The 19,092-nt window shown below is 37.5% G+C and overlaps 1 protein-coding gene across 1 annotated transcript in view; it reads left to right on the plus strand.

Annotated features, from left to right (window-relative positions):
* Positions 1–17,877, plus strand: part of LOC126057983 (cytoskeleton-associated protein 2-like) — a 36,228-nt gene extending 18,351 nt beyond the window's left edge. Inside the window, exons 3-9 of the mRNA XM_049852895.1 lie at positions 4,954–5,027; positions 5,128–5,990; positions 6,456–6,660; positions 7,760–7,930; positions 9,825–9,894; positions 16,572–16,815; positions 17,193–17,877. Coding sequence (XP_049708852.1) covers positions 4,954–5,027; positions 5,128–5,990; positions 6,456–6,660; positions 7,760–7,930; positions 9,825–9,894; positions 16,572–16,815; positions 17,193–17,448 — 1,883 coding nt within the window. The 3' untranslated portion in view covers positions 17,449–17,877. The remainder of the gene's footprint in view (positions 1–4,953; positions 5,028–5,127; positions 5,991–6,455; positions 6,661–7,759; positions 7,931–9,824; positions 9,895–16,571; positions 16,816–17,192) is intronic.
* The last annotated feature ends 1,215 nt before the right edge of the window (positions 17,878–19,092 follow it).

Here is a 19,092-nt window from a genome sequence, read left to right on the forward strand (position 1 = left end):
AGCCATTAGAGAAATGCAGATCCAAACTCCAATGAGATTTCATCTTACTCCAACAAGGCTGGCATTAATCCAAAAAACAGAAAAGAATAAATATTGGAGAGTCTGTGGCAAGATTGGAACACTTACACACTGCTGGTGGGAATGTCAAATGGTACAACCACTTTGGAAATCGATTTGGCACTTCCTTAAAAAGTTAGAAATAGAACTACCATACGATCCTGCAATCCCACTCCTTGGAATATATTCTAGAGAGATAAAAGCCTTTACAGGAACAGATATATGCACACCCATGTTTATTGCAGCACTGTTTACAATAGCAAAAACTTGGAAGCAAGCAAGGTGCCCATCAACGGATGAATGGATAAATAAATTATGGTATATTCACACAATGTAATACTACGCATCGATAAAGAACAGTGAAGAATCTGTGAAACATTTCATAACATGGAGGAACCTGGAAGGCATTATGCTGAGTGAAATTAGTCAGTTGCAAAAGGACAAATACTGTATAAGAGCACTATTATAAGAATTGAGATATAGTTTAAACTGAGAAGAAAACATTCTTTTGTGGTTCTGAGAGTGGGGAGGGAGGGAGGGTGGGAGAGGGCTATTCACTAATTAGATAGTAGATAAGAACTACTTTAGGTGGAGGTAAAGACAGAACACAATATAGGGGAGGTCAGCACAGTTGGACTAAACCAAAAGCAAAGAAGCTTCCTGAATAAACTGAAAGCTTTGAAGGCCAGCGTAGCAGGGGCAGGGGTCTGGGGACCATGGTTTCAGGGGACATCTAAGTCAATTGGCATAATAAAATCTATTAAGAAAACATTCTGCATCCCACTTTGCAGATTGGCGTCTGGGGCCTTAAACGCTAGCAAGTAGCCATCTAAGATGCATCAATTGGTCTCAATCCACCTGGATCAAAGGAGAATGAAGAACACCAAGGACACAAGGCGATTATGAGCCTAAGAGACAGAAAGGGCCACAGGAACCAGAGACTACATCATCCTGTCTCCAGAAGAACTAGATGGTGCTTGGCTACAACCGATTACAGCCCTGACAGGGAACACAACAGAGAACCCCTGAGGGAGCAGGAGAGCAGTAGGATGCAGACCCCAAATTCTCATAAGACCAAACTTAATGGTCTGACTGAGACTGGAAAGACCCTGGTGGTCATGGCCCCCAGACTTTCTGTTGCCCCAGGATAGGAACCATTCCCATAGCCAACTCTTTAGGCATGGATTGGACTGGACAATGGTTTGGAGAGGGATGCTGGCGAGGAGTGAGCTTCTTGGATCAGGTGGACACTTGAGACTATGTTGGCATCTCCTGCCTGGAGGGGAGATGAGAGGGTGGAGGGGGTTAGAAGCTGGCATAAAGGACATGAAATGAGAGAGTGGAGGGAGAGAGTGGAGGGAGAGAGTGGGCTGTCTCATTAGGGGGAGAGTAAGTGCAAGTGTGTAGCAAGGTGTATATGGGTTTTTGTGTGAAAAACTGACCTGTAAACTTTCACTTTAAAGCACAGTAAAAACTATTTAAAAAAATGATTAAGCGCAGAAATTTGTTAGTACTGATAGAAGAAGACGAGTTCCTGAAAATAATAAAACTTAAATAAAAAAATAGAAGCAGATTGCTAGGCCTGTCCTCTGTGGCAACACTGGGTGGGATTAAACTTGCAACGTTTAGGTTGGTAGTCAAGTGTACAGTTTGTACACCTAACCAAAAAATCCAAACCCGTTTCTGCTGAGTTTATTACAAATCATAGCAACCCTATAGGACAGAGTAGGACTACCCCCATAGGGTTTCCAAGGAGCTGCTGTTGGATTTGGACTGCTGACCTTTTTGGTTAGCATCTGTAGCTTTTAACTACTGTGCCACCTGGTCTCCTTGCGCCACCTAGGAACCTTAAAAAGGCAGAAGAAATATTTAGAATATGAGTGAGGGGGGTTAGTTAAGAAGATATGAAACAGAGAGAGAGGTTCGGGGAGAGAGAGAGAGAGAAAAGAATTGGTGATTCAGTGGCAAAGTGAAAAAGTGTTTAAGGAAAGAATGGGCAACTGTATCAAGTGCTGTTAAGTGGGCCAGTATGATGCTGACTAAGAATTGACCTTGAAATGTAGAAACATGGAAGTGATAACATTAGCAGTTTCAGTAGAATTGTGGAGACAAATTCCCGATAGACACAGGCTGAGGAGAAAATGGCAGGTGACAACATGGAAACAAGAAGTATAGATAATCTCTTTTTGAGTAGTTTTGGTATAAAGAAAAAGACAAATTAGGTTATAGGTGAAAGGAAATGTGAGGTTTAAGGCTTTTAAGAGGAGACATAAACATAGTGTTTGTACGCTGATGGCAGTGGCCCCATATGAGACAAGTTAATGATGCAGAAGGATGAGCAGTAATCCCCGGAGCAAAGTTTCAGAGTATGTAGGAGGGAATGGAATGGAGAGCAGAGGTGGAGAGTTTGGCCCTAGATCAGCAAAGCATCAGTTTATCCTTTAGAACAGGAGGAAGGGCAGTATATATGGATGTGGAAACAGGCTGATAGACTTTGGTGGAGGAAAGATAAGCTAATTCTTAAGATCATTCCTGATTTTCTCAGTGATATAGCATCACAGTATGCTGTTAGTCCAGAAGTATAGAATTATGAGGTCAGTAGGGGGCCTAATTACTTGAGGTACCACATGGGAGCAGCCTGGTAGTTTGACCCTGAGCATCATCTCCTTCCACTCTATACCAAAACAGTGAGCCAGACAGTAGCAAGAGAGGTATTTGCCCCCTGTAGGAGACATTGCTATGCTCTGGGTGAAGGGTAATATCTGAGAGGAACAAGAAGCACCCACACTCAGAAGATAGCTAGCTACAAAGATACCCTGTTTAGTGGTACATTTTGAGCCTCCTTCTCTATCATTCAAAATGTACAGTACAAACTATGCCATCAATCTGCCCCCCCCAAGCAAGACTGAGCACACAGATATGAAAAGCAGTACAACCAAAATTATCAACTCTAAAGATAACCAATTTTGTTGATTTTAAGATGTATATTTTTTCACATTGTAGCATCTCTGAACTTGGGATCTCTCTTATAATCAATGGTATGTATAAATAACAGTGTGCTTTTCTCTTTTAATCTATGAAAAATAACAGTACTTGTTACCATTAATCAATTTTAGATTTGTACAAATATGGTCAGTATGCAGTCAAGACTATCCAAACATTTGCGAAAAGCCAACCCCAATGAAAGAGAAGTAACAAACTAAGCAGTCAGAAGAATGTATATCAGAAGAAGTGGATTTTTCAGTATCTGCAAAGAGCCAAGGGATACTATTCTATCCATAAGCCAGGAACAGGTGGTAGTTATGAAAGAATCAATTAGACATCTGAGGAATGAAAAATATAGTTGTTAAAATGAAAATCTCTGTATATCTGAATAGCGCAGTGGACCAGCTGAAGAACAAATTGCTGACCTGTAGGATCAAGCCTGGGAATTCTCCCAGAGCACAGCACAGAGGAATGGAAAGTCTGTGAGAGTAAGTCAGGTGTCAGGTATGGAGAAGTCATCATCATGGATAACTCCAAGAGGAGAGAAAAGAGAGGAAGCAATATTTGAGAAATAAAAGTTGAAATTTTCCTAGATTGAAGAAACCGGGTTCTTGAAAGAGTTCGGTGAGCAGGAAAAAAAAAATCTCATATTCTAGGTATGAGACATATGAAGAGTCTGTATGAGAGAGGCCCCCTTCTGAAGATAACTTTTCTTTTGTTCTTGAGCTAGGAACTGCCCTTCTCTCTTGTCTTCTAACCTTTTTTCCTGAAACATAATAACAACTCTTAGTATAATCACCTGCTAAGAGATTCTCATGGCCTATACTAACCAATCTATACCTGTAAAAAGGACTTTGGGACAAATTCTTGAGGAAGCATTTGCTTTGGATAAATATCCTAAATGCAGTGCCCCTTAGCCACCTAGAAACTAAGGGTCCATGTGCTCCATGTAAATTAAGCTCTGAGCATGTGTATAGTAAATTTTGGGTTTCTAAATTTATTCATTTACAAAATGCTTTTCAACTATTCAAAAAAAAAGTGAAAATGATTCGTAATAGTTGAAGACAGATAACAATGAGAATTTGCTACATAATGAAAAAAATTGAAGTTAGGATGTAGTTTCACAAAGAAATTTACTTATGATGAATTCCTTTTTTTTTCTTCTTTTTTTAATATCTTTTTATTGTACTTTAGATGAAGGTGTACAGAACGAACTAGTTTCTCATCAGTTAGCACATCCATTGTTCCGTGACATTGGTTCACAACCCCAGCACATGCCAGCACTCTCCTTTCTCAACCCTGGGTTCCCTATTACCAGCTTTCCCGTTCCCTCCTGCCTTCCAGTCCCTGCCCCAGGGCTGGTACACCCCTTTAGTCTTGTTTTGTTCCATGACCCTGTTCAATCTTTGCTGAAGGGTGAACCTGAGAAGTGACCTCATCACTGAGCTGAAAGCGTGTCCGGGGGCCATGTTCTCAGGGTTTCTCCCCTCTCTGTCAGGCTGCGAGGGCTATTTTTAAAGATTTTTCAGTGTAAGTCTGTTACTAAGTACTTAAAACTAACCCAAAATAGTGTTGCTTAGTAAAGGTTTTTGAAGACCGGTTTGAATGACTAGAGAAGAATGGTTTGGAATGAGATCATCATATGTTTACATATCTATGGGGAAGGTGTTAAGACTTTTATAAGACTCTTCTTTGTGTTTCACATCTGTCCTGTTCACACTATGAAATCACACTGTAGTAAAGAAAAATGTTGCTTAGGACTAATAAATCTCAGCTCAGTTCTTGCCTGAATGTAAAACTTAAAATTACGAAGTAAGAGTTAACTGTTAATCTTCCTCTATCTCCCCCTCCCCACCCCAAAAGAAACCTTAATGGTACAGGGATAATTTTATTTTTTATGTTTTTAAGTAGTGGAGACGAGAGTGATGACATCTGAGCACCAGGTCCGAGAAGGGACAAACATTCTGAAACCTAAAACAAAAATGGTAAGATACAGACATAGCACTTACAAACAGTCCTTTTTCCTCTTTCTTAAAATCTGTTAGAAATAAGTTTTGAAATACTGATTTTTCTTAACTCTTTTAGGCTGATAAAGAAAATGCCAATAGACCTACATGGAGCAAAAATAATAAAATGATGGAAAAAAATTGTATTTCTTTAAAACCTAATGAATTAACCAATTCAACTATAGCAATTGATACATATAATTGTGAGAATAATCAACCTCTAACGTTTCCACTAATTAAAGACAATTCCCAAATTCAACATATGTCACTTAACCAGACATTTCACCTTAAAAGAAATAGTAAAGAGAAACTAATGCTTACAGAAAAACCAAAGCAAGATATTAATGTTCCCAAGAAAACTGTGCTTGGATTTTATCGTGGGAAAGTTGTTGAGTCTAAGATTAATTCATTCAGAAAACCTCTACAAGTCAAGGCTGAGAGTTCAGCAGCAAACAAGAAACCTTCAGCTCTGATCTCTAATGCCACCAAGCCTCGGCCCATGAGCGCCAGCAGCGTAACAGTGAAAAGTGATAGAGCCTCAAATATGACTACTACCACTAAAATCGTGAGCACTGGATCTCAGAGCAGACAACTTGTGCGAGCTCCTATTAGAAACCACCACGATAATACTCAGGACAAGGTGAAACAAGGCATCAGTAGAACCCCTGCCAATGTTACAATTCGGAAAGGACCTCATAGAAAAGAACAGACTCAATTAAAAACAGATTTATCTAGCGTCAAAACCAGTTCTGCTCAGGACATAAAAAGAAATGAGGCACGATCAAGAAGCATAGCATCTGAAATTGTAGCCAGGCCTGCTTCATCCTCTAATACCAGACTGATAGAAGAGTCGGAAACCATCGGCCAGCGAAGACATACTATAGCAAAGGCAAGTGTTGGTAGTAGATCGGGTCAGCCCAAAGAAACCGCAGAACAGAGAAAGTGAGTAGATGGAATTTTCTTCATTTTATTACCTTAATTTTCAATAGGGTAGTATTTGTGAATTTGGTTTGTTATTTCCTTGAGCGTATTAGAATTTTCTTCTGTGCAATCTCTTCTGTTATGTGAGATAAATCTAAGTAAATGTATATTGTGAAATTATAGGACCTAAAAGTTACTGTTTTGGGGTATGTTTTATTAAGTTGGTTTTTCTAATCTAAGTTAAAATGCCCAGTAATAATTGGAAAATATTTTATAAACTCTCCAATTAAAAATGCATTCTTGGGGGTCTTTAAGCATGTCATTGACTTTAATATGTTCAGTGTTTCTTTTTCTTGAGGTTTGTGAACTATGTGTGTGCCACCAGTGTGAAACTAAAGACCTGAAGCATTTTTTAGCTTTTTCTTTATTTGACAGAGTTCTGTCATCAGCATCATAGTAATGTTTATATGCTGCTTCTAACTGCAGAGCTCGTCTGACTGAGTGGAAAGCTGGCAAAGGAAGAGTGCTGAAAAGGCCTCCTGGCTCAGGAGATACCCAGCCTGAGGCTGCAGGGCAAAATGAAAAACCTGCTGGGTCCTTCTGGACTACCATGGCAGAAGAAGATGAACAAAGATTATTTACTGAAAAAGTAAACAAGACATTTTCTGAATGCCTGAACCTGATTAATGAGGTATATTGTCTTTATCTTATATTTGTGTAGCATTTATAGTTTGCAAGTTACCTTTGTCAACATTATCTAATTAAATTCCCTTGTCATTCTTTTTGACCAAGTTATGTCAAGGATGTTATGGTGACTTAACATTAATTGTGAGATTGTTCCTCATTTGCCTTTAACTGAAAGAGCCCTGGTGGCACAGTGGTTAAGCACTTAGCTGCCAACTAGAAGGTCAGAGGTTTAAACCCACTAGCCGTTCAGCGAGGAAAGATGGGACAGCCTGCTTCTGTAAGGATTACAGCCTTCGAAACCCTATGTCCTATAGGATCACTATGAGTCAGAATCAACTTGACAGCAGGGGTTTACTTAGCCTTTAAATGATTGCATTTTGCCCTGAGTTCATATAAGTTTATCAAAGGGATAATTAGTCTTCTTATTTGAGTTTAAATAGTGTATTCCTCTAAAATGTTAATACAGAGTGAGCCTGAAGTGGATAATTTGCTTTTTTAACTCTGATGCTTCTATTTCTTAACAATTCATTCAAACATGTTTATTAAGTATTTTTTCCTGTCATTATGAATTAACAAATGGAATCCCCCAATATATAAGAGTTAAACAATAAAACTAAGTGAAATGACAGTCATTTTTTACTAACATGTATCTAAACTAGTATTTTATTTTCTGCTACCTAATACTCTTGAAGGAGCCCTGGTGCCGCAGGGCTTAAGAGCTTTGCTGCTAACCAAAAGATCCTCAGTTCAAACCCATCAACCACTCCTCAGGAAAATGTTGTGGCAGTCTGCTTCCTTAAAGATTGTAGCCTTGCAAACCCTGTGGGGCAGCTCTACCGTGTCCTACAGGGTCACTGTGAGTTGGAATCGACTCAGTGCCAACAGGTTTTGTTTGGTTTGGAATACTCATGAGTAATAGGCTTCTTCATAGCCATTCAAAATAAGTTTGGAGTAAGGAAAATGATAATAATGAAGACTTTTGTGAATATTTTTATATCAACTTTTTCCATCTTTGTCATTGATCTTGATTAGTCAGCTTAATCATTAATTTTTCATAATTTATAGGCTAATGATATCACATACTTTATTTCTTGCTCCTTTAGGGATGCCCAAAAGAAGAAATATTGGTCACACTGAATGACCTGATTAAAAATATTCCAGATGCCAAAAAGCTTGTTAAGTATTGGGTGTGCCTTGCACGTCTTGAACCTGTCACAAGTCCTATTGAACATATTATTACCATCTACGAGAAGGCCATCCTGGCAGGGGCTCAGGTGAGATGAAAACTTCCGCGTCTTTAATACAGTGCAAATGGTTCAGACTTGTTTATGAACACCTCACAATGTAATGTGGTAAAATTGTGGTTATGTATGTAGTAGTAATGGAAAGCTGTTTCTCAGCCTTCTAAAACTTTCTGTGTACTAGGGATAGTCAGACCTTAGAAAGTGGATATAAGCTGAAATGTAAATTTAATAAAACTTACTCTGAGAAGTGTTTCAGGGCAACATGTCATTTCTGTGCATTTTCTAGTTGGGAAATGTTTTTAATATTAAAATTGTGCTTATCGACTGTAAAGCAAACAGAGTTAAACTAACTTCTAAAATGTTACCGACTAATGGCTTGTGAGAGAACTTTCCTTCACTTTAGGAGTACACTTGACCCCTGTATTCACATTAACACAGAGTATGTTCTTTTGTGCACACATGTAGAAGATAACAATAAACCGATTTTTCTAACGTTATTGCCATCATAGTAGTTTGTTGCCATAATTACTCCCTCTTCCCAGCCTGTTGGTACAAAAAATCCTTCAGTATAGAATAAATCGTATCCTGAGATTTCTGTTTGGTTAATTTTTTTGTTTGCTTGTTTTTGGGCGAATGTTTCTGAAATGTATTTCCTTTTGAACAAGTTTCTCAAAAACGTGTTCTTTCTTGGAAATTCTTTGCATGGAATTTTTTTTTTTTAATTTTACCTTTTAGCCTTTCCTTAAGAAAGGTATTCATTGTGGTCTAAACAAGGCAACATGTTATTTGAACTTTCACCTGAAGCAAAATTCAAATAGTTAAAATATGTTCTCTCAATGGCTAGCTATTATATGTAAAACACTATGCTGAAGGGTAATTACATCTGACATGATCTCACCTGGAAGTACGGGTCAGATCCCTACTACACTGACCCTACAGGGAAAATTACCAAGGCAGCTTAGGGCAGTGTCATTTGGAGGCCTCACTGGTGCAAAGGCTGCACACAAAAAGCAATAGTGTAAAGAGAAAGATGTAACACCCTAGCAGAAATGGGAAAATAAGGGTCAAAATTGGCCAAGAAAATTGAAAGCAGCATGGGTGAGAAGTTCAGGAACTAAGACTATGAGCCAGAGTTGCCTTTTTAATAATGTCTTAAGTATGTTGCATTAGCAGGCATGGTAGCTCAAAGGAGCACAGTAATGCTTACAATGTGTGCTATATAATGGATACTTAGATTTCTGAATGAATGAAATATGCTGGGCTGGTCAATCTTAAGCTATTCAGAGATGCATTTAAAAGCACCTGAAACAAAAATATAGCCATTGACCTAAATGTAGAGAAAAGGGGATATTAAACTTAATATAATCACTTCTTTATAGGTATTAAGAATGGTAATTTAAGGGGCCCTGGTGATGCAGTAGTTAATGTGTTTGGCTGCTAACTTACCAGCCTTTCTTCGGGAGAAAGATGTGGCTGTCTGCATCCATAAAGATTATAGCCCTGGAATCCTATGGGGCAGTTCTACTCTGTCTTATAGGGTTGCTGAGTCAGAATAGAATCTACAGCAGTAGGTTTGGGTTTTTGTTTTAAGAATGGTAATTTGCTACTTGTCCTTTTATTTTGTCCTAATCAGGCAAGCAGTAATAGTTAACAAAGGTTTAAGAAAAATTATGGGGAAATTTTTTAAACCTATGAAATTCTATCCCTTAAGTTCATCTTTATTCTATCAATTGGGAAAGACAGCCATTTTGTAATTTTAACGGCAAAATAAGTGTTCTGAGAAGTATGGTCAAAGAACCACTGTCTTATTTTAAAAAATGAAGTCTTAATTACCATGATTTTGATATTTTTAACTTGGAAAATCTAGTTAATGTATGAGAATATGAAATTTATGGGTTTGCTTTTTTCATTAAAAAAAATTAAGCCTATTGAAGAGATGCGACATGCAATTGCAGATATTCTAACAATGAAAAGTCAAGAAAAAGTTGATTTTGGTAAGTTTGTTTCTTTGGTTTCTTTCCAGTGAATTGTGATTTTTATTAAATTATTGAATTAGTTTTTTTCTTTTCTCTCTTTTATTAAAATACGTAGTTTGCTACTTATACTTGTGTTGACCCACCTTTAAGATACAGTGGATTTATGTAGTATGAAGAATTTTTAAGTAGGGAATCTGGTTCAAAACCTAAATTTGTCATTATCTGTGAAAGTTACTTTACCTTTTGAGGCCTCAATTTCCTGTCTTAAAAATTAAAGTGGGGCAGTTGACTGTAGAGAAGCTTATTCAAGAATTCTCTTTACTGTGGCTAGTAAATAGAAATAAGGTATAAGATTCATTAGCTGTCAGGCCCAGAAAGTAGAAACATTTCCTAGAATCAGATATAAAACCAAAAACACCAAACCCGTTGCTGTCCAGTCAATTCTAACTCATAGCGAACCTGCAGGATAGAGCGGAACTGCCCCATAGGATTTCCAAGGCTGTCATTCTTTACGGAAGCAGACTGCCACATCTTTCTCCCTCGAAGTGGCTGGTGAGTTTGAACTGCCGACCTTTGGGTTTGCACCCGGGTGCTTTAACCACTGCATCACTAGGGGTCCTTAGAATCAGATACAGCCTGTGCCAATTACTGTGACCTTTTGCAAGAGATTTAGCCCCTTCCTTTTTTTATAAACCAAAGATAAGGTTAATATGTTCCTCAAGGTTGTTGGGACCATTGAATGGAAAGAATGTATATAAAGCAGGCATTACAATCTGTGGCTCATAGAAAGTTCCTTAAACTTTAGGTGTTGTTAATGTTTTTGTTGTTGTTGGGTGCTGTTGAATCAGTTCTGACTCATGGCACTCCCATGTACAGCAGAACGGAACACTGTCCAGGCCTGAGCCACCCTTATAGCCGTTGTTACGCTTGAGCCCATTGTTGCAGCAGCTGTGTCAATCCATCTCCTTGAAGGTCTTCCTCTTTTTCTACTGATCCTCTACTTTGCCAAGCATGATGTCTTTTTCCAGGGACTGGACCCTCCTGACATGTCCAAAGTATATGAGACGTAGTCTCACCATCCTTGCTTCTGTGGAGCATTCTGGTTGTACTTCTTCCAAGACAGATTTGTTCATTCTTTTGGCAGTCCATGGTATATTCAGTGTTCTTCACCAACACCACAATTCAGAGGTGTCAGTTCTTCTCTGGTCTTCCTTATTCATTGTCCAGCTTTCGCATGCATATGAGGGAATTGATCACACCCTGGCTTGGGTTAGGGGCACCTTAGTCTTCAAGGTCCAAGGAGCGCCTGGCAGATTTCAACTGCCGACCCTTTGGTTAGCAGCCGTAGCACTTAGCCACTACACCACCAGGGTTTCCCAAGGTGTTAATAGTAATTACTAAATGTGGGAAGAAATCAGTACACGTAAATGTAACCTAATTTGTTTTCTAGTTAGAATTGTTTCTAATTTTTTTGCTATAATAACGATGTATCACCCAATCAGCAAATATTTGGGTACTGCCAGGCGCTCCTTGGAAACTCTATGGGGCAGTTCTACTCCGTCCTATAGGGTCGCTATGAGTCGGAATCGACTCAAAGGCACTGGGATTTTTGGGTATTATATACTGAGGAGCCCTTGTGGCACAGTGGTTAAACACCTGGCTGCTAACCAAAAGGTCAGTGGTTTGAACCCAACAGCAGCTCCGCTCCGAAGAAAAGACCTGCTGATCTGCATAAAGATTACAGCCTGGAGAAATCCTATGGGCAGTTCTACTCTGTCGTATAGGGTCGCTATGAGTCAAAATCAACTCAGTGGCACACAATAACAATTATATACTGTCTTTGCTTGTATCTGGTTATTTTATTTTGATTAATTTCAACAAGTCAAACAGTTTGAATTCTTCAAGGCTCTTGATAGGTGCTACCAAACTGGTTTTCAGAGTATACTTTTTTTTTTTAATTTTTTATGGTACAGAAAATGAACTTAAAATATAGAGATCTATAGATCTAGAAACATTAAATAAAATTCAAGATCACACTGAATTTCTAAATTAAGTATGTTATATAAGTTTTTTGTTACATTTAATATTAAAAAACAGTTCAGTGAGGTAAATATGCTAATGGATTATCTTTTTGTGAGGAGGTGGTGCTTGTATTGTCAGTGTGTTTAGCTAATAGGGAATATTTCCATTTTTGGTGGCTGTTAATATGCCCCAGGAAACATGCATATGTTCTGATCATACTAGTAATGTAGAGGAAAACCAGGATAGACTAGTTACCACAAAAAAAAGGGGAACAGAGGTTTAAAAATAACCTGATCTTCTCCCTTAAGTGCTAAAGAGGAAAGTGGAAATAAGAATTTCATAAGAGCCGTCTTCCAAAAGCTATGTGATAGTTTTATAACAATAACAGAAAAGCTTGTAAGTGGCTATCCAAGGTATAACAATTGGTGTCTGTTCTCCTGGAGCAACAGGGGAACAAGGAGAGTGAGGAGGATAGGAGCAAGATATGGAATGTGTGGCTAATTGCCTCCATGAACAACTGCCCCCTTTGTCATGAGACTAGAAGAACTGGATGGTACCTGGCTACCATTACTGAACATTTTGATCAGAGATTCTATAGAAGAAGCCTGATCAAAAGGGGGGAAATGGAGAACAGATTTTCAAATTCTTATGGAATCCAGACTTTCTGGAGCTGTGGAAATTGGATAAATCCCTCAAACTGTTGCCTGAGGTAATCTTTAAACCTTAAACCAATAATATCCCCTGAAGTATACTCAAAACCAAACTATCATTTAGTTTAACTAGTAAAGAATGTCTGCTTGAGCATTGTGCTCTTTTAAGAACTATCTATATGGTATCGATTGACAACAGCAGCTTGAAAAATAAGAGGGGGCAGTGAGTTTATGTTAATGGGGGAGGAACAACTCAAAAAAGGAGGGTGAGAATGGTTGCACAACTTGAAGAATGTAATCAGGGTCACTGAATTGTACAGGTAGAAATTGCTGAATTGGTGTATGTTCTGTGTATATTCTCAACAACAAAAATAAAATATAAAAAGAAGAGCCATTTTCCTCATGATTTTCACTGGCTGTAGAAATATGTGAAGATAAAACCAGCACTTACATCTTACTCAGAAACCCCGGTGTCACAGTGGTTAAGGGTTTGGCTGCTAACCAGAAGGTTGGCAGTTTGAATCCACCAGGCACTCCTTGGAAACCCTATGGGGCAGTTCTACTTTGTCATATAAGGTTGCTATGAGTAAGAATCAACTTGATGACAGTGGGTTTGGTTTTTTGGTTACATCTTACTCAGTTATGCTCTATAACTTTTTATTCCTTAATAGAATAATACTAGTTAGTGGAATCTTTTCTACCAGGTAGAATACTTGTTACTCCTTATATGGGTAAAAAAAAAAAAAAACTATTCATAAACTCTAGGCTTTCTGAAATGTATACGTTCTAATGAATTTAAAAAGCAAATTATTTGTAAACAATATCTTTGGGAAATGTAAGACACATAATAACAGAGACAAGCACAACTCGAGTGTCTCTTAGGAACCTCAAACCCATCCTGTTCAAAACTGAACACATGATTTCCTCCTAAACCTGATCCCTCTTTTGGTTCCCTATCTCAGTGAGTGGTGCTATGCAGTCGTCCAACCCAGACATCTTGGAGTTGTTTTTGACTCCCTCTCTCTTTGCACCTCCCACCTCATTCTCCAGCCATTCAAAGTCCAGTCAGATTGACTTCCTTAAAAAAAAAAAAAAATTTTTTTTTTTTTTTTAGGAAACATCTCTTGAAATCCAGCCACTTCTCTTCATTGCCACTGCTGTTACTATAGTCAAAATCAACTACAGCTCTTACCTGGACTACTTTTTTTTTTTTTCTTTTCCATTTTCTGGAAGGGGTCATACTGTTGCTTCCCAGTCTCTCCAGGTAGTCTCCTGCACTCTTTACCTAATTTCTACTTATTCTTTAGACCTCATTTTAGATGTCGTTTTCTTGGGGTAGCTTTCCCTGAAACTCACCTCTCTCTCCCACCTAACTAGGTTCGATGCACCTCTTTCGTGTACCCTGTTTTTTCCCTGTGCAGTACTTGACACATTTCATTGTTTGTTTAGCTGTCTTGTCTTTTGACCTATAACTCGATGGGCAGGACAGTGTCTGCTCTGGTCTTCTTCACCATTGTATCCCCGGTACTAATGCAACCAAAACAGCAAACCATTGCTATTGAGTCGATTCCGACTCATAGCGACCCTATAGGACAGAGGAGAACTGCTCTGTAGAGTTTTCAGGGAGTGGCTAGTGGATTTGAACTGCCAGCCTTTTGGGTAGCAGCCATAGCTCTTAACCACTACGCCACCAGGGTTTCTAATACTAATGCAGTGGCTGGCATATATTAGACGCTTGAATATTTGTTGAATTAGTGAATTCCCTCTCTCCCCACTTCAGCTTCCACTCATTAAAAAATTAGCCATCATACAACTGAAACATCTCTTAGTAAAATCTCTAATTACCTAGTAATTGAATCTAGAAATCTTTTCAGCCCAGTGGATTTTCTTGGAATGTCTCACAAGTACTTAAAATCTAACATGGTTTTTTTGAACTCCTTGTTTTCTCTCATCGTTGCCTCTACCCATTATCCTTCTCCCCAAATAAGGGGAGGAAGTGAACATAAAAAGATAAAACCTTGCTCTGACATTAAAGCAAGAAATTCTGGGAGGTGTGCCCCTAGTACATGTGCACACTCATTCAGATGCACATATACATTCATTTTTCATTAAATTCTGGCTCTTCTACTTCAGAATCTCTCAGATTGGGCATGTCTTCCCATCCCCACTTTTACCACCTTGCTTAGACTATTACAACAGCTCTGTCTTCTTTTACCATCACAGATCATTAGGTTCCGTTCCAGATCGTCCTTTACAATGACCAAATCTAAGTGTATCTCCTTGTCTCTCTAGTGATTTTTCTTTCTAAATACTTCTTTTTTAATTTTACATAATTTTAGGCCCACAGAAAAATTGAAGAGATACTGTAGAGAGGTCCTACATACCCTTTGCCTAGTTTCCCTACTGTTAACATCTTCTGTTACTGTGGCACCTTGTCACAACTAAGGAATCAACATTAGTTCATTACTATTAACTAAACTCTCCATTTATTCAATATCACTAGTTTTACTCATATCCTTTTCCTGTTCCAGAATCCCATCTATGATAACACATTTCATGTAGTTATCATATTTTCTTAGTTTCCTCTTGGCTGTGAAAATTTCTCAGAATTCCTTTTTTTTGTGGTGAAATATAAAATTTACCATTTCTGGTATTTTGAACATCCAATTCAGTGGCATTAATTAGAATTACGAAGTTGTACAACTATCACATCTATTTCTAAAACTTTTTATGAGTCCACACAGAAACTGTGTAACCATGAAGCAGTAACTCCTTATTTACTCTTTCCTAGTCCAGTGTCACCACGAATCTGTTTTCTGCCTCTGTGAGTTTGCTTATTGTAGATATTTCATGTATTTGTCTTCTCGTGTCTGGCTGATTTTACTTAACATAATGTTTTCAAGGTTCACGTGTTTAGTGACATGTATCCGAACTTCACATTATGGCTGGATAGTATTCCATTGTACGTATCTACTACATTTTGTTTATCCATTCATCCTGTTGGCTGTCGTGAATAGTGTACATTGATATACAAGCATCTGTTTGAGTTCCTGTTTTCAAATCTGTTGGGTATATACTAGGAGTGGAATTGCTGGGTCACCATTTTACATTCCTACTAACAATGCACAAGGGTTTCAATTTCTCCACATCCTTGTCAACACTTGTTCTTTTTTGTTTGATAATTGCCATTCTAGTAGGTCTGAAGTGGTATCTCATTGTGATTTCTCCAGTAATTTTTTTTATCAAGCTCCTTGCCCAGCACCTGCCCACCTACTGAACTCACCACCTCCTCCCCACACTCCTGCCTTGCTCCTTATCCTATGTTCTGAACACACTGGCCCTTTAATGTTGTCTTCAGAGATGATTTCCTTTTATGTGTTGTAACAGCAGTGTCCTTGCTATTCTCAAGTACTCATTTTTCACTAAATATCACTTGTGGAACCTTCCCTAGCCATCCTCTTTCCCCACAAGCAAAAATAGTTGTTCTCTTTTATAATTCTTATAACCTGTTGTTCTTACCTCACTTGCAGCATTTATCTCATTTATAATGAATTATTTTCAAAGTGTCTCTTCATTGACTGTGAGCTCCTTAAGGACTGGGATGATTTCATTCTCACATTTGTATGTATAATCCCTGGCACGTAGAAGATACTCAGTAAATAATTGTTAATTAGTTGGCATCAATGTTTGCTTGGGAAAAGTAATGTTTAGGAGATGGCACTTTGGTCCTTTTGCTTTGCAATCTTGATCAACTATGAATAGCCTTAATGTCTTCCGATTTTGTTCTTAAAATTTGGCCAAAACATCAGAAAAGAAGGGTGAGAACGGTTGTACAACTTGAAGAACATAATCAGTGAATCGTATGTGTAAGAATTGTTGAATTGGTGTACGTTCTGCTTGTATATTCTCAACAAGAACAGAAATAAAATAAATTATAAAAAAAAATTGATTGTGAGCCGTTCAGTTCAAGATAAAAAAAAAAAAAACTACCAAAACTTTAATCTCTAAATGTATTTTGTACAGGAGAAAATATTGAGGAGGCTAGTGCAACCAAGGAACAAGCCCAGGAAGACATAGGTACTGATCTAGAGCCAGGGAAACCAAATATGGAAAATAAACATCATAGAAGTATGATAATTCACGATTGTGAAAAAGAGCATGAAGACAAAACAAAAGATCCAGTCAATGATGTTAAAACTCCTGATAAAGAAACCAGAGAGAGTTGCTTGATTAAATATAATGTATCTACTACGGCATACTTGCAAAGGTAAACTTTTAAAATGTAACATGCTATGATTTATTTTTATGCTTTTGGATAATAAGTGTGGTATTTTTAAATCTTTAAGTTAGCTTCAGATTAGAACTACCATTTGATAACAGAAAGGTTTCCAAACAAATGGAATGTGGTTGGGACATTTCATCTTTTAAATTCTACATTTACTTTGCTCTTCTCTAAACAGTGCCTCTTCTCTAAGTAAGTTCCTCACTTCCAGGATCTTGCAGTATCTCTCCCTTTCTATAAGACAAGCAATCAAACGGTTGTAACGTACAAGATATAGTATGATAAACAGCATAAAAGTAGAAAGCAGAAGTGTTCACATGTGTTTTTGAACTTCAGGAATAATTTTGTGTTTTCTTTTTCAGTGCAAAAAAGAAGATTCAGTTTGATGAAACAAATTCTATATTTAAAGAGCTCAAGTTTCTAACACCAGTGAGACGTTCTCGACGTCTTCAAGACAAGACTTCTAAATTGCCAGATATGTTAAAAGACCATTATCCTTGTGTGTCTTCATTAGAACAGTTAGCAGAGTTGGGACGTGAAACTGATGCTTTTGTGTGCCGTCCTAATGCAGCACTGTGCCCGATGTACACAGAGACCGAAACAACCCAGGAGAAATAAAGCTGTAATAAGGAATGGGGCTTTATTATTTCTGGGGTGCTTTGTTTTGTTTGTGGCTCTGTATTTCTCTGTGGTCTGGGCTGGCCAGGTACCTAAGTATTCTCAGTATTCATGGCAGTGAGCTGCTTTACTGATTTTCGTATTATAGCAGAAGTTGCCTTTGATGCATCAGAATCCCAGTCCTTCTTTGTCAATCTCAACAGAGACCGAGTTTTTCTTGAAGATTAGCATAAAGTTTATCAGCTAGTTCACTGTGTTTCTTATCAACAGGTATCATCATAATGTTAGCTTGTTCACTTTACTTTTAAGGAGTCTAAAATTACAGAAACATTGTAAGTCATTCAGTGTAACTCCAGTAATGCTGTATCATTAGAAAATAAAGTGTTCTGGATAAAATTTATGATTTTGCATAGACATATTTTTAAAATTTATGATGTACTTCCCTGCTCATTAATAGAATACCGGCTTTTTTTTCTTTTCTTGATGGTTCTGGATCAATAATTGTAATATATAATATGATTAAGACATGTAAGACTTAGCTTGCTTTTTCACCAAATTCTTGTTACCCAGACTGCTGTGTTCTTTGTGTCCCTTGGACTGCCTATAGGTTCTTCAAATCACTTTTCCTTGGTGCTAGTGAGTTTGCATCTGTAGCCGCTTTCTTTCTGATGGCAACTGAGGTCACCAAGAAGGGTACTTGACTCAATGACCCCATTTCTAAGACATGGTATTCTGTGGTAAGAAAGATAAGGTACCAAACCTAGTGGATAGCAGAACTTTAAATCTAGTCTGAGTTCCTTTCTTTAGTTCCTTTTGTAACTTCACTATCTAAAATGTTAAAATCTTAACTTTCATAGTTTAGTTTGTGTAGTTCATAGACTTGTGGAAAGGAGTTAAGGAAGGGACATATACTATTAGTAAAATTTAGGTAACATTTCTAAAATAACTAATACTTCTTTAATACATTCTTCCACGTGGTATAAAGACCTATAACTTCACTATTAAATCACGTCCCCATGAACAGGACAGTTATATACAGTAAACAGTTCTCTTTTTCCCACACATACATACCACCAATAAAATTGTTCTGTGTAGCCCTAAAGTAATACTTACATCGTGTACATTGTCTACCAACTCTACAGTTTCAGAAAAGTGTTTTTTTTTTTTTAATTTTAAATGTTCGTTTTAGAACTATGTACACAGAATGAATGTTGTTGAGGATCACATACTTTGTCTTAGTTATGTTCATTCATTTGTGTAAAAACACTTGTCTTTGTTCTATTTTGTTCTAGAGTAGGGTTTTTATTCTTTTTTAACAGTATACCTAGTTTGTATACAATAAATTAAAATATATGTACCATGATGTTCTAATGACTTTTATTTCAACAAAGATGAGATACAGTTAAATTACAGTGAGTTAATTTGAACCTTGCCTTTGAAATACATTGTGGTGAGGTTCGACTTGAGGTTTTTGACACTCAAACAACTGTGCTTAATAGTGTATTTCCTATCATCAATCTATTTACCTAAAAATTTACCTAATTATTTTCATCTTAATAAAAACAATAACTTATGTTCTTTAGTTTATTTCTTTATATCTTACATGAAAGACCGAAAATACGCCATTTTGAAGTAAACTTTGAT

The sequence above is a fragment of the Elephas maximus genome, chromosome 14, assembly GCF_024166365.1.
Source record: "Elephas maximus indicus isolate mEleMax1 chromosome 14, mEleMax1 primary haplotype, whole genome shotgun sequence".
Lineage (NCBI taxonomy): Eukaryota > Metazoa > Chordata > Mammalia > Proboscidea > Elephantidae > Elephas > Elephas maximus.